The sequence below is a fragment of the Oenanthe melanoleuca genome, chromosome 2, assembly GCF_029582105.1.
Source record: "Oenanthe melanoleuca isolate GR-GAL-2019-014 chromosome 2, OMel1.0, whole genome shotgun sequence".
NCBI lineage: Eukaryota > Metazoa > Chordata > Aves > Passeriformes > Muscicapidae > Oenanthe > Oenanthe melanoleuca.
This window is the reverse complement of record NC_079335.1, coordinates 137,997,682-138,012,505: the sequence shown is the minus strand read 5'-3', so window position 1 is coordinate 138,012,505 and position 14,824 is coordinate 137,997,682. Positions and strand designations below refer to the sequence as shown.

At 40.8% G+C, this 14,824-nt stretch overlaps 1 protein-coding gene across 1 annotated transcript in view; it reads right to left on the bottom strand.

Moving 5' to 3' along the window:
• ADARB2 (adenosine deaminase RNA specific B2 (inactive)) overlaps window positions 1-10,538 on the bottom strand; it is a 299,653-nt gene extending 289,115 nt beyond the window's left edge. The window contains exon 1 of the mRNA XM_056485576.1: window positions 10,259-10,538. Within this exon, the coding sequence (XP_056341551.1) occupies window positions 10,259-10,358 (100 nt within the window). The 5' untranslated portion in view covers window positions 10,359-10,538. The remainder of the gene's footprint in view (window positions 1-10,258) is intronic.
• Between the last annotated feature and the right edge of the window lie 4,286 nt (window positions 10,539-14,824).

Genomic DNA, 14,824 nt, shown 5'->3' with positions numbered 1-14,824 from the left:
TTAGTCAAAGAATTATTGTTAAAGACTGGAGTGAATTTAGAGTGGTTTTAGCTAAAGTGGAGTAGTCTTTTGGTCTTCTGAAGAGCTTGTGCATAAAGAAATTGATGAACTACAGGCAAGGTACAAATGTAGGGACTGTTACTATGATTTTTAATGGAAATGAAAGTGATGAAATTTAGAAATTAGTAATTAATCCTTGTGAAATGAACTGATTCATATAAAAGGATAAATCTAATTAAAAAAAAAAAAAAAAAGAATCTGTAACAGTTTCAATTAATTCCATAAGAAAATTCTTGTAGCATCTGGAGGAAGTAATGTATATTACAAAACCAGAGTTATTGTGGTTATTCTGCAGAGTTGTCTGCAAGGTGCTGTTTAATACTGAAAAAAGAATTTCCTTTTAAATGTAAACTTTGCTACACCTTAGCAAAGCCATTCTGGGAGAAATGGAAAGCTCTCCAGAAGCTGAAGAGCAAATGTGATTTAACAGCACAGAAGAACCAGATCCCACACCTTTATTTACACACAAAATAGAAGAGTAAACACAAAGCCCTGTTCTCTCCAACACCAGCAGGCAGAAGTGCCTTGCCATGCCCTGGCAGACAGGGATTAGCCTGGCACAGGGCTCCCCTTGGAAGGAGCAGCTCCCAGGAACTGCCGTGTCACACAGGTGCCTGCAGGGACAGGGCCAAGGGATGAGATCCAAATACAGCTGTGACACAGCTGGAGCAGGGACTGGTACGCACCAGAGCCAGGTGTGCTGGACACTTGAAACTGGAGTGACACACTCCTGCACTCCTCCTACCTCTCACTAATTAATTCTGCAATGGATTAACTGGTCAGACTCAATTTCCCTCTCATAAACTGGGTGAATATGGCCTGTCTGCCTATGAGTTAATAACACTCTGTAAGTAGTTTCAGCATGTACCTAGCATGATTACACTGATGCATTTTTATTAACTCTGGGCAATAAGAATCCTTCCTGTCTGGGATGAGTTGGAAGTATCTGAAGAGAAGGATGAGCTTACTATTGTCAGGGAAAAATTACAATCCAATGTGCCTTACATCATAAAAGCACAAATTTAATAAGGGACTCAGTGTTAGCCTTCAGGAAAATCTGACAAAACACCTTTGTCTATAGCTTCTTACCACATTTAAGCAGAATATATCACTTGCTTAAAAATGTGCCTGGGTTAGCCAATATATAAAGCAGTGTTCTGTTAAGCTATTTTGTTACAAACCAGACTTCTAACTGCAAAAGACTATTTCATTTCTGACTATTCAAAAACTGTGCATGTTTTTAAATCCCCAGGTTTTTGACACCTAGTAACCATCTTCTGGTAACTGGTCCTGTTAGTAACTTACTACCCATTTTTACCTTGCAGTTTACACCATGTGCTGTAATATGATTTTTTTTTTTTTTTAAACAAAATGAATGCAGAGATAAAGTCTCCTTTAAAAAGAATAGAAGAGGGTTCAAGTTAACCTACAAAGACTAGCTTTTGACTTGTTCTGGCAGAACTGAAATGCTTCACATTTATCCTGGAACACTCTTGTATATTCCTTCTTCTTGTGTAGGAAATTTAAAGGATTTGCACAGCGAAAAAACCCCAACAAAAACCCACCAAAAATCACAGCATCAAATATATTGTGCTTATGGATCCCAGTTGAAGGCACAAAAAACCCTCTTTGTGGGAATAGCACCAGTTAAAGCAATTCTCTGTTACACAACTGTAAAAACTGATCATTATAAACATGAACTGCAAACAAGTCTAGAAAAGACAGATTTTACAACAGACACACATCAGATGCTTTAGCATAAATAAATGGTAAACACAGGTCAATCAATAATCTTTGAAGCAGTTGCAAGTGGAAGAAACCTGCTGTCAGTGGTATTAAAGAACATTCCCTTTTTGTACTGTTTCTTTTAAACTCCTAAATCCACAAGCAGCAAGAGCTGAGCTCCAGTTGAATTAGTCTGCACCGCTCAATAATGAGGCGCTGCCGACCGCTGCAGCCTGCTTCCCAAAATCACCATTTACATGGACACGTAAGTAGCTATTCATGATTGACAGGAGGAAGGGAAATTACAAGCAGGAAATCAGCTAATGAAAGTTAATTTTGGGAAGATTTTGTTCAAGAAGGCCTGGGCATTTTGTCTGGTGGTTTGTGGCAGGGCTGCTGGCATGGATGCAATACAGAGCATGAGCTCAAAGTTGGCTTCTGCTCTCTAAGTCCTTCTGTAGGATTCAGCTAGAGAAAGATCAGCACACAAAGAAACTTAAGAACAAATCCACCTTTTTGGTAAAGGTTTGGGGTTTCCTGACATGAGTATTATGGGCTCCTGCATACACACCTGTCTTCACCATGCTGAATTACTCAGCCATTCAAAAAACCTACCTACACAAATGGAACACAGAAATACACTAAACATCTGGCTTATAAGCAGTGTCTTTCATTTCTTTATTTCTCACTCAAAAAAAACCCCCAAAAAATAATCTTCATGCAGTTGCACCTTTGTGATTTGTCTGTAAGATGACTGTTATTGCATAAAGATCACACACAAATACTACGAGAATTTTTATACATATATTTTTAAAATTACAAATTCATACAGTCTGGACAGATGAATGTGAATAAACACAAATGATATAAGAGTATTTTATTTTTACATAATTAAACACTTCAATAGAATATAAAAATTCTTCATATAATATAAACTCTACAGGCTTTAAGACCCTTTGTCTAATATAACCTGGAGTTTATTACAGTCATTCACTTCATACAGCTACATAACTATATTTCACACAAATATGTATACATGCACCTATATATTAAGACACAGACATAAATGTATGTAAAAACACAGTTCTGCCACCGTGATTGATACTGAGAAGTTTCACTTTCAAACTTACTCTGAGTAGCGACAGCAGAATTAGGCCTTCTACAAAGGTAACACATTATTACAGTTGGCTTGAAAGCCATCATTTTACATTTGTTAAATCCCACTACTTAAGGAATAAATAGCCATTTCACAGTCTCTGAGAAGTGGCAAGAAGCAAGCAATCGCATAAAATCTGTTGTGTGTAAATCCCTAAGAAGATGGAGATAAAATATCTGTCAAATTCTACTTATTTCTTCCAACACTTCCCAGCAGCTTTGACTCTTCACACTGATGTTTCATTAGCATTTAGAGAAAAATGGTTCTGCTAATAATTCTGAGCACCATTTCTCTTGCAAGGAAAAAAATGGGGGTAAAAAAAGTCACACTTTAACACAAAGTATTTTGCTGAGATCTACTTATTGCTCATTCCAGACTCGCACAAAAAATGCCACCAGCACATAGTGCAGGTTTCAGAAACAGCACTCACAAGTGGCACAGCTCCAAAATCAGACACAGTAGTTGGTTTAGAATTGAGACCAAACCCAAACCCATCAGAAACACTTTCAAAAACAGAGATTAGCTTGCAGGGGTAATCCTCTATGACACAATATTCATCTGATGACGATGCACTGGCAGTCATGACAGTACCTGCGGGGTTTTCCTGCTTAACAAATCATGATACGTTTGTAAAATTTGTTTTCACCTCCTTTTATTCCACCCTTCTGTTTATTTTTTCCAAGAGAATAAGAAATGGGTGGGATGAATTATTTTTCATTGTAATCATCCCAACCTCACCAGAGAATCAAAATGAGAGACTAGGGATCAGTCTCAATTTTGGTCTGTTTTTACATACAACATGAAGGGCGTTGAGTGGGAACAGAGGGGAAGGCGACTTAGAAAGCTGTCAGGAATATTCCAGGGAGATGTGCCTGCCTTGCTGCCAGCTGTGCTGCTGGTTTTGGGATACACACAGCAGAGGGACGTGCATGGCCATGGCCACAGAGCCGAGCAGAAAGGCACCTCCTGAGCTGCTGCCATGCCACGGCCCCAGCTGGGGAAACGGCACCGCGCAAAAAGCCTCGCAGCGAGCAGCAGCGATTAAACTGCCTGCAAATCACCTTTCCACCTAATCCAAGCGAGTCAGGAGTCAGATAATTTCCTGAAAAAGAGGATTCATATCTCATATTAAAAAATTGAAATCCTTCTTAATGTATCCTACCCAAAGCCAAAGCCTACAGTCACTGAATTGAGCATCAAACTTAGTCGTGTGAGTCTCAGCTGAGCTAATCAAATACCTCAAACTCCCTGCAAATAAGTTTTGTTTTTCCATACCTTGAATGAACAAATTTCTCAGGCCAGCTATGTACACTCTCAACAGAAAAAGTCCTTCCACTTCTATTAAACATGCTGAAATTTTCCTTCCTTAAAGGCCTCTATCTCAGTAAATAAAAAAAAAAAAAAAAAAAAAATCAGAGTAGCCTGTTTATCTCCTTTATAATCTTTCTTCTTTAATATGATTTTACTGTATCCTTTCTTATGTTTATCTCCAAAGTAAACAATATAAATCTTATCAATTTTCTTTTACCGAAATTTTACACGTCTAATCCCTTTTACCATATGTCTCTGAATCCTCACTATTGCTAGCACACATTTGGGAGCTGGAACAGCCAGAACGAAACAGAATATACTCAGTGAAAATACACCTTTCATTCATTAATGTCACGGTAATATCTTCAATATTAGCCATCCTGCTCTTTACGCACTCTGCCCTGCTCCGTGCCTCCCTTGTTACCACGCTTTGCTTAGCAGAGATTTTCATTAAACCAGCCATGGCAATGTCCAGTCCTTAGTCCGGAGTCTGTATTGTTAACTCAGGGTCCAAAAATACATCCTCATATTTCCAATCTGCTGTAAGAAGCAAGAAATTCGAGACTGATTGAACAATAATAACTCCATCCATTTAATGCTTTCTGTTAAAGCATTAAATTTGGCTATTTTATGACTCAGGGAGGGTTGCCTATTAGTATGGGCTGACAAGCTGCTTCTGCCAGTTAACAAAGCAGTCTTTTTAATATGTTGCGTATCACAAAATGCTGTTAAAACTCCTCCAGGTTGGCTGCTTCATTTCAAATTCATACAGCGGGGAACAAAGGTCAGCCACAGCAGAAAGGTAAGTGCTTCATTTTACTATTGGAACTTACATAATTTGCAGGCAAAACAAGGTGTTTTACACAGCAGACGTCAAGTTCATCACAGATGCCTTGAGAATGATCTATCTACTGATGCATATCAGCCTTTTTTGTCTGGATAACTAATCACCTACATGGGAAAAACGGTAAACTGCCTGAAAGGTTGTAGAGATAGTTAGCTGTAAACACAGGGATCAATTTGGGTTCATTACTACTCGCAAAACCTATGCAATATTGGCCAGCAGTAATTCAAAAGTGGTATAATTAACAGAGATCAGACAGATATCCTCATGTCCGCTTTTTTTAGACTTGCTAACCTGAAAGACGATAAAGGAACCTAAGAATGCAGTTTGCACAGACCGTCAGTAACTTCGGAATTACACAAGGCAATTTCATCCAACCTTTAATTTTTAGTGCAGCATTTTCCATCTGTAGGGTATCACTCCAGAAATGGCTGCCTTTAAGTATTTTTTCAAAACTCCATTAATACCATTTAAACTTGTAAGCAAAGCTCTACCCTTATGGGAGAATTTTCCTACGCAAGACACCAAGGAGAAGCTACAAAATTTTAAGCAATATGAAGTGATTTCCAACAGTAGGATTCTTTGTCACTAGCTTTATATGCCTGTGTATTGCCACTGAGGAAAGCAAAACATCTGACAATATCTGTGTTGAGAAAGGTAAAGATTACCATACACGTTATTCCTCGTGTAAGACGTGGTCAATATTCACACCACTGCTTTTTGTACTTACATAATTAATACTTTGAGATAAAGTTGAAGTATTTTGTTCTCTCTGAAAGTAAAATACACCATTCTATTGTCCTCACAATTACATGCTGCTCTCTTTTAAAGTAAAATACACCATTCTATTGTCCTCACAATTACATGCTGTTGCTAGGAAGTTACAACTCTGCTATAACCTAATCGTCTGCTATTTAGATATGGACTCATGAATCCCATATTTTTATTCTAAATTTAAGTTCAGTCATCATAGCTAATGTCCTTGATGCTATCTCAAATTGCTGTCATTACACGGATCACTAGAAATTGGAGGTAATAGTAAAAAAGAAAAGAAAAAAGAAAGCTACCAAATTAGATGATGGATAAAGGTTTAATCAATTTAATTTTATCACCAAATCCATTCCCTTCCTCTCGAGCTGTCAGGGCACGAGATAAGCGGAGCACGTCGCGAAGCACAACGCAATCCTTTTGTGGGAAAGGAGTTGTGTCCCTGAACCTCGCCAAGATGAAACACGCTCATTTATTACTTTGGCATTGCAGGATGATGAAGAACCAAGCTGGTTTCCTCCCTTCATCTTCAGCACAATCTTTCTATTTCATTAATTTTTCATGGAATTTCATTTCACAGTCATTTTGCCTCTCTCACCCACTTGCTGCCCTTATTTAGTTCATTCTGTCAACTTTTATTTTGTGTCCCATGGTATCAGCAGCGACTCTGGCCATGGTTTTCTACCACATCAGGGATACCTGATGCCCTCCTGCTTCCAGCAATTAACTTCACTCAGTAGTCCTATAAAGGACATTGCAAATAAGGTGGCTTATTTGTTGTCTTACACTGGAAAATAACTCAGAAGGGTTATCTATCCAATCCCCTATTTCATACTTACTTTCTGTGTGTTGATTCCTAAGAAGTTGCTGGAGGCTGCTGAAGTGTGGCCTTTTTAGTATTATCTGTAAATGGCAAATCTTTTGTTTGGTCTACTTGTAATGACTTATCTGGGAAAACAAGCCTTCCTTTCAAAATCTATACCACAGGCTATGAAATGGGCACAAGCTGTGCTGAGTTCTGCCAGTACTCTGCCATATTCCAGAGCCCTGAGAAAACACAAGAACCCACAAACACACTGCCTATAACCCCTAAAAATTTAAAATTGATTTCTCTAAATCAGTAGGCATAATTTTCTCTCCTCTGGTCATTTTATACACACCGATTAAAAAAACCCCAACAACTCAAAACCAGAGAGGAAAATATAAAATATCTATTACTGCTGCCACATGCAATTAGTATGCAGATAATCTGTCAAGCATCCATATTTATTTTTCATTAGATCTTTGAAAAATTAAGGTATTTACTTCCCACTGGGAGTTATCATATTGTTCTAAGCGACAATGAAAATATTTCTACCTACACTAATTTACAAATAGGTCTAAATATGCACATTTTTACTTTATAGCACACATTCTGCATAAAGTGTAAAACTGAATAAAATCACTCAAAGTCTATATTTGCAATATGATATTCATTGCATAGACATTTATTGTTAAGGCATGATATTCTCACTGAAAGAGTTGCTGGATTTCATAAGCATGAAAATAAGAAGCATGCAAATTAATTGCTGGACCATGATATTGTACAGTGGAATAATTTTGTGGAAAAAAATTTGTGGAATAATAGTGTCCTACACTTTGCAGTGCTTGTATGATTTGCATGTATGGATATTCTCTCTCTGACTCTTACTGGATGTGTTATATATATTTTTTTTAGGCCAAATGCACAAGGAAAGTCAGCTATTCAGAGAATTCTCTCTGCGTTCCTTGCTTGAACTTGATTTCTGCCACCAGGAAACTCCTAAATCAGAGCATCCAGGTATAAAAGAAATGGAGTCAAGTGCTATACCCACACACAAAAATTTGTAATTCACACTAACCAGAGTGAAAAGACGACTGAAAACTTAGAAAGTAAAACAGAAGGGAGAAGCAAAACTGTTAAATAGAGTATAATAATTATTTCTACTGCTGTACATTCCTAGATATTCTATTAAGCAATGTCTCAACCTGGTTTTAAGCACAGTTCATATGTAACGTGTGTAATAAAATATAGTAAGCTGAATAAATAATTTGTTGAGTCCATTTCCTTAAGGACCGAGGGTGTGACAGATAAATTCATTTCCTCACTTTCTGTCTAATACTCAATTTAAGACTATGGTGGATTTCTTTGCCTACTCATGTTCATCACTGTGTACAGATATGTAAACATACGTGTCTAGTTACATACTTTAAAGCAGATACTAAAAGCAATCCTGCTATAAACAAGAGATGTGCTGGAGAATAGCTAAAAGCAAGTGTCTTCAGTCTAACTCTCTACAAAGACTTTCTCACAATCTATTAAACAGATCAAACCTGCAAAATAGTGGAGGCCACAATAATTCTCCTTAAAAACAGTAATTTAACAGCCTAATAAACATTTTCTTTACTATTTTCCTGAATAGTCTGTTTGTTAAGCAAGATCTCCTTATGAGATACCATAAAAATAAAAGAAAAAAAGATGAGCACTAAATAAAATAACATAATAGTAAAATCCAACAGGTTTTATAGAGGGCATGCCTTAAGTTACAGGAATTTTTTGGCCAGCACTATTTTATAGGAATGTGTATTTTTATGAATGTATACTGTGATTACAAAGAAAGGAAAAACAAAATCATATGAACACAAGTCTGTAATAAGTATATTAACCAACTACATTATTTGAAAAGTGGTTACAAATAGCACATTCAGAAGAATAATAAATGAACACTTCAAGTGCACAGTCTTGTTGATGTTGGTCAGTTTCTAGAATGCAATTCACCTCCAGCTGTGCATTCTGCAAATAGCTGTCAGCTACCAAGTTACTGTTGAGCAAGTTTTCGTGCCTTTTTTTTTCCCAGACATTCAACTTCCACCTTGTTTTGGCAAAAAAGCAAAAAAAGATGCATCAGAAAACTCTTATTAAAAGACCTTAACTTTCATCTGCTCTTAATAACAAAATTAAACCAAGTACCCTTCCTCCACTGCATAGATTAATGGTTTACTCTTTCCTCCTGGCCAAATACAGGTCGCTAAAGCTAGGCTAAGTTTGCAATTCCGCAGAAAAGTAGTTTTGCTAGAATAAATCAGCATAAAGTCTGCAGAGTACAACTTGATTATAGGGAAATTTAAAGGAAATTGAGTATGCAAGCACTTCTTTCTGAGAGTTTTAACATTTATTCTGTAACGCCAAGTAAAAGGCAGCCTTTCTCACCGGGTGCTATAACATGCTAAAAACCCAGAGTAACAAGCTGGAGTTGCACACCTACTCGAAGTCCTGATATATCTGCATGTCTGTTGTTTCTATTTGTGTGCAGGTCACTATTTGTTACTATAATTTTGAATATAGAGAGTTAACAAATGAAAGTAAAAATAGTGACAATCAAATGACACAGCCTTGCATTTGGCCCGTTTTTACCAGCTACTATACAAAAACTGCTTTGACACCTCTCTAAAAAGTTATTAAATACCGCACTTACTGACTTCAACATAATCAAGAGACACTTAGCTAACGACACCTATAAATGAGGTTTTCTAGAATCTGAAGGAGAAACAGAGCATCCAGAGCATCAGCCTGAGTGCTAGCTGACTAAAACTTGTGTGAGTACCACATAGAGATCATAATTACATGTTAGATTATATTTACTGCTTGGATAAACACTCGGACTTCTCATCTCTACAGTTCAATGCCTTGCAGCTGGGCATCCCTGGCACTCTGCTCCTCGTATCAGTTTATTTCACTTTAAAGTCCTCACGGCCGGTTAACTTCATCTTTTCAGGCAAAACATCAAAAATCAGTGTCATCCCCTCTACAGGAGAAAGCAAGACAGCTTTGCGAAGAGCTGTTATCTAGGGCATATTCCCTGTTCGCAGTGACATCCTGTAGCTTCACTTTCCCTGCTTACGGCAATCAGCGCCTTCCTAACCAGGGCTCGCTTACGGACGGAGAACAGCACGGAAGCACAAAAACTTGGCGGACCTCGTCTGGAAAAGGAGAGGAGCGGTAGTTCGGAGGGTGCGACAGCCCGGGGGGCTCCGCGCCGCGCTCTGCCCGGGCGGCGGCACCGGGCCGGGCAGGCCGCGGCTGTGCAGCCCCGGGACGGCCCCGCTGCACCGGACGGCGCCTGCCGAGCCCCCCGCGGGCTCAGCCTCGGCCCGGCACAGCGCAGGGAGGGCAGCGAGCTGTGCCCGGCCGCGGGGATCAGCCGCGCCGCTGCCGGGCCCGGGCACGGCACCGCCCGGCCCGGCCCGGCCGTCGGGGCTGCTGCCGGCGAGCGCCGGGCGCTGACAATGGAGCTGCGAGCAGCCGCTGCTGGGCAGGCGGCAGGCGGCGGACAGAGCGGGAAAAGAAATCAACAAGAAAATTGCATCTCCCTTACCTTTCCTCTTTGATCTCCTCCTCCTCCTTCTCTTGGACTTGCATCTCAGCTGCCCGCTCGGCCCTCCCGACGCCCTGCCGCTGCCTAGGACGGATGTCATGCCGGTACCTCAGCGAGCAGCACCGCGCCGACGTGCTCTCCTCCCGCGGAGTTTCTCCTCGCTCTGGAGGCGGCTTTTATAGCGCGGTGGGTCGGGCCGGCGGGGCCGTGCCGGGGCCGTGCCGGGGCCGTGCCCAGCTCCGCTCGCCGCTGCCGCCGCGCTGGGGTCGCGCCTCAGCCCCGACGTGCCGGCCCGGCCGGGGCGATGCCCGGGGGCGCCGCCGCGGCTCTGCCGGCCCCGCGCCCACTTTTTGCACCTCTGCGAGTTGCTGGGCACCGGCCGCTTTGAAGCCGACGGTGCGGGGGTGGGGGGGGCGAGGGGGGCGGATTTGCTGCTGCAAAGTCTCCCGCAGCCCAATCGCTCCCGCCGCCCGGCGCTGACATCAGCTCCGCCAGCCCTCGCCCCCAAACTCCGCTCCCCCGGGGCTGCCGCCTGTGCCCGGCTCCCGGGAGAGAGCGAGCGAGAACGGCCCCGTGGGGAATAAAAACATCCTGCCGCCTTGTCTCGGAGAAGCCGGAGGGGCAGCGCGCAGGAAGGCAGGCTGCAGGGAGGATTTCAAGCCTTTTCTTTTCTTTTTTTTTTTTTCTTTTTTTCTTTTTTTCTTTTTTTTTTTTTTTTTTTTTTTTTTTTTTTGGTCTGCTTTAGACCATGTGGACACTGAACATTCCGCTTCCACATATACAGAAATGCCTCTGCTGTCCTCCCCAACCACGCAGTTATTAACTAGTTCACTAATTGCGATGCTTATTATTCCCTGTGAAAGAATATGAGTTACTGTTGAAGGATCCCTATGTCAACAAACCTTATGCAAGAGGGTAAGTGTAGCGATTCCCCTTGAATCTCCAGTTATTTTTAAGGTACGTGCTCTGTTACATTCACGATCAAGGGCAAAAGCTTTGTGAAAAGAAGAGTGTGTTGTCGCTCAGACTCACACATTAACACTCTGCAGTGCCTCATTTAGGCAACTGTGCAATTAAAGTGTCGGGAACAGAGGGGCTTTTACAGAGAGGAAAGATGACAACAGCAATCCTCTGAAAAGCTTGACTACAAAGCAATACATGTTCCTTACAAAAAGCCAGGGTACATAACAGACAAGATACTGCTTTAAGTTACGAGAGACCTACTGCTTCTATGCTCTATTGTCCTTATGTATTATGTTATTTGAAAACGTGTATCTGGAAACTTAGGTGGTGACTGCAAAATGGAAGAATATCAAGAAAAATTATTATAAATAATGAATGTCATCATTAGTGCCTACTGCATTTGCAGTTGGCTGAAAGAGCACAGCCAAACCCTTGTTTATCAGAACTCCTTTAAATCTAAAACTTCCTCTTGTTGGAATGTAGGTTACCTGGCTCCTGCTGCTAACCACTTCCACTGCAACCCTCCCAGCTATTAGAAACCCTCTGTGTTTGGCTGGTATACAGGCCTCTGTAATTTTTGGATAAGGTAGAGCTACACATTACAGATTTTCAAATTAAATGAACAAAACCACTTCCATAAAAGTCTCTAAAGGTGCTCATTAAACCAGGATATGGAGAGCTCAGGTGTGCCGAGGTGATGTCACCTCTTGGACCCTCTGTGCTGCATGAAGCAGGTCACATGTGGTAAGGAGGCCCTCTGTACCCTCCCTTTCAGCTATGTGGCACAGCACAAAGCTCAGGGGGAAACTGCCCTCCCATCTCTACAGCTAAAGTAAGAGAGTCTGAGAGTCCAGACCTGCATTGCTTGAATGTCAGATATAGTTCAGGAAGCACTGCATGAAAGTAGGTTCTTACTTGCCTAGTTTTTACAGGTTACTGGCAGAGTTTTTTTTTTTACAATATACACATTACCCACCTGCTACATAGCTTAAGTAAACATCTCTTTAAAGTGCTTCTGTCTATTTCAGGGATAAAAACTTGTCAGCAGGACAAGAGAGGCAATCAGTATTTTTTATTTTCAGCTTCAGCCTTTAACCTTTCTCCCCTTTTCCTTCTGATTTCTGTTGTTCTGACCACAGTTGACTCTCATCTATTAGTGTGGCAAGAACTTGTAGTTGTATGTGAAGTAGTAACTGCTGCAGCAAAACACAATGTCATGTTCAACTGTACATCAAAGTTCTGACTAGTCTGGAATTTAAGTCACTTAGTTTAGAGGCCAGATTTAGAAAAGCATCCTCTGTATTTCAGTACTCATCTGTGTTCTCTCTATTGTGGATCTAAAAGAGAAGCCAGATCCAATTAAAAGGAAAATGAGCATCCTGGGACATTAATTCATTTTTAGGAGTGGCTTCAAGCTCAGCTCATTAAATTTTCTGAAGGCTTTATTTCTGATAATATTTTGTTAACATATTCTCAAAATGACTGGAATCTAACATGTTAAGAAGACAGACTGACAATGCCAGACCCTAGAGAAGTCATCCTACCAAACCAACCTGAAAAGCCACCAATTCTCAGAAACTATTATTCAGTGTAACAGATTCATGAACTGCCTTTCATTTCTAGGCACAGTTTTAAGAAAGTATCAGCAAGGCAACATTAGCAATGATGGATCTATACTGGTCGTGTAGCTCCCTCCTAGGCTGGTTTCAGGACTGGAGAAGGCATGAAGGCAGCTGAAGTCATGCTGATGAAAGAAGGTGTGAAAAGGCAGTAGTTTGTTTATACTGTCCAGCTACAAAATGAATAAAATTCCTTAAATGTGCCTATTCTTCTTGTTCCTGGCAATAGAAGGAGTTGGCTTCTCCATCCAGTGAAGTGCCCTGTTTCAGCAGCCTTTTTAAACTTGAATGGAAGATTACCAGTCCCACTCCACTGGATCTGTCTCTCTGCTCAGAAAACCATGTACATGTTTTCAAGCACTTTGGTAAAGTGACATAAACTCAAACTAAGAAATACAAAACCACTATCAACGAGGTGGGAAAAAGCTAAATTATAAAATAACACCATCTGTCTCAGTTATGTGCTTATGTCTACCTTTATCCAATGCACTTGACAGTTTTGTCATCCACAGAAGTTATGGCTGTTCTTCAGTGCCCTGGTAGCGATTGGTAGTGGTGTCCCATGCTCCTTTTTGTTGAGTAAAGTATCTTAGGATTTTTACATCTCCATGGGCCAACAGCCTGTGGAGGTTATGATTATTACCTTCAGACTGATGTAATTCAGACTGTTCTTTATTACCTTCAAACTGAAGTAATTCAGGTTGCTTTAAAGGCATAACTTCACACACCTTGACTTACAGCCTGTGAAGAAATGCACATCATACCATTGCACAGTCACCTATTCAGGCCAGGATGATTCAGCCAGATAGGAGAGTTTAAGGTGTAAGTCCTGATGTGGGTGCCTCTTCCCTGTGCTGTCTGGGAGCTGTGACTCCTCTTGTGAACCCACTGCAACTACTGATCCCAGCCAGTACATCAAAAAGCTCTGTCCTGTTCTTGTGAGATAGACAGGTCTCTCTCAGTGCTTGAGGTACCCAAGCAAGAAGTCCAAGCGTTGCAGGATTTGTGACAATTCACTTCACTCAGGTTCTCTCAAAAGAGGAGAGCTGAAGGGCAGTCCAAATAGTTTATTAACTGGAAGACTGATGGTGACTATGAGAGTATGACGGGGAAAGAGTGTGTGAAACTGGATGCCAGGTTGCACACCTTAATTATGCATTACCATTTAAATTTCTGTGCCTAAGCAATATAGTATAAAGTTAGTAATCAACAGAAAAGGAAAAAAATTAAAATGGATGAGGGAAAAAGCAATCCACCCTTATTTCAGCTAAGGACTTCTGATGAGCAACTTTAGAGAAAAAAATCTTTGAGAAAGTTAGAAAAATCTGAATACAAGGTTCATGTGTATTATGGGTAGCCAGTACTTTCTCTGTACAAACATATTTAGATGGAGTAGAATAAATATGAGATCAACATTTTTTGATATCTCTCTGTTTTTTCAAATTTAGAGTAGCTTGATTTTCAGTGACATGGTAGTACAAAAATGTCAGGTGAAACAATTTAAATGCTCTATTGAACATACAGAAATGAAAATATGTAAAATGATGTTGAGCATCTAAGGTGTCTCAGGGAGTGCCCTGCACAAGTGTTGCAGCTTTTGTAGGGGGTGCTCCTCTCAAAGGGTCCTGCTGAACAGCGAGTGGGAGAGGCAAGCTCCAGACTCTGCACTTCCCAGAATATGCACAAACCCTTGAAAAAGAGGCCATCTGGCTGCCTTGTTCCACAGTTTGCAGCTGCACTGTCCCTTTCCTAAGGAGCTATGGGTACTGCAAGCAGCAAGCCATGGTAGAGATTTTTGCAATTTTCTGCTTGGGAGCAGACACACCCCGTAGGCTCCTGAGAGGGGACAGGGTTGCAATAGCCACCATCTATTTTTCTTCCCTCCTCTCCATCCCATTTTTGTTTGATTTTGCTTCCTCTTGTCTGTGTAGGTAGAGAAAAAAAAAAAAAAAAAAAAAAAAGCCCTTAGAATTTGGAAGATAAA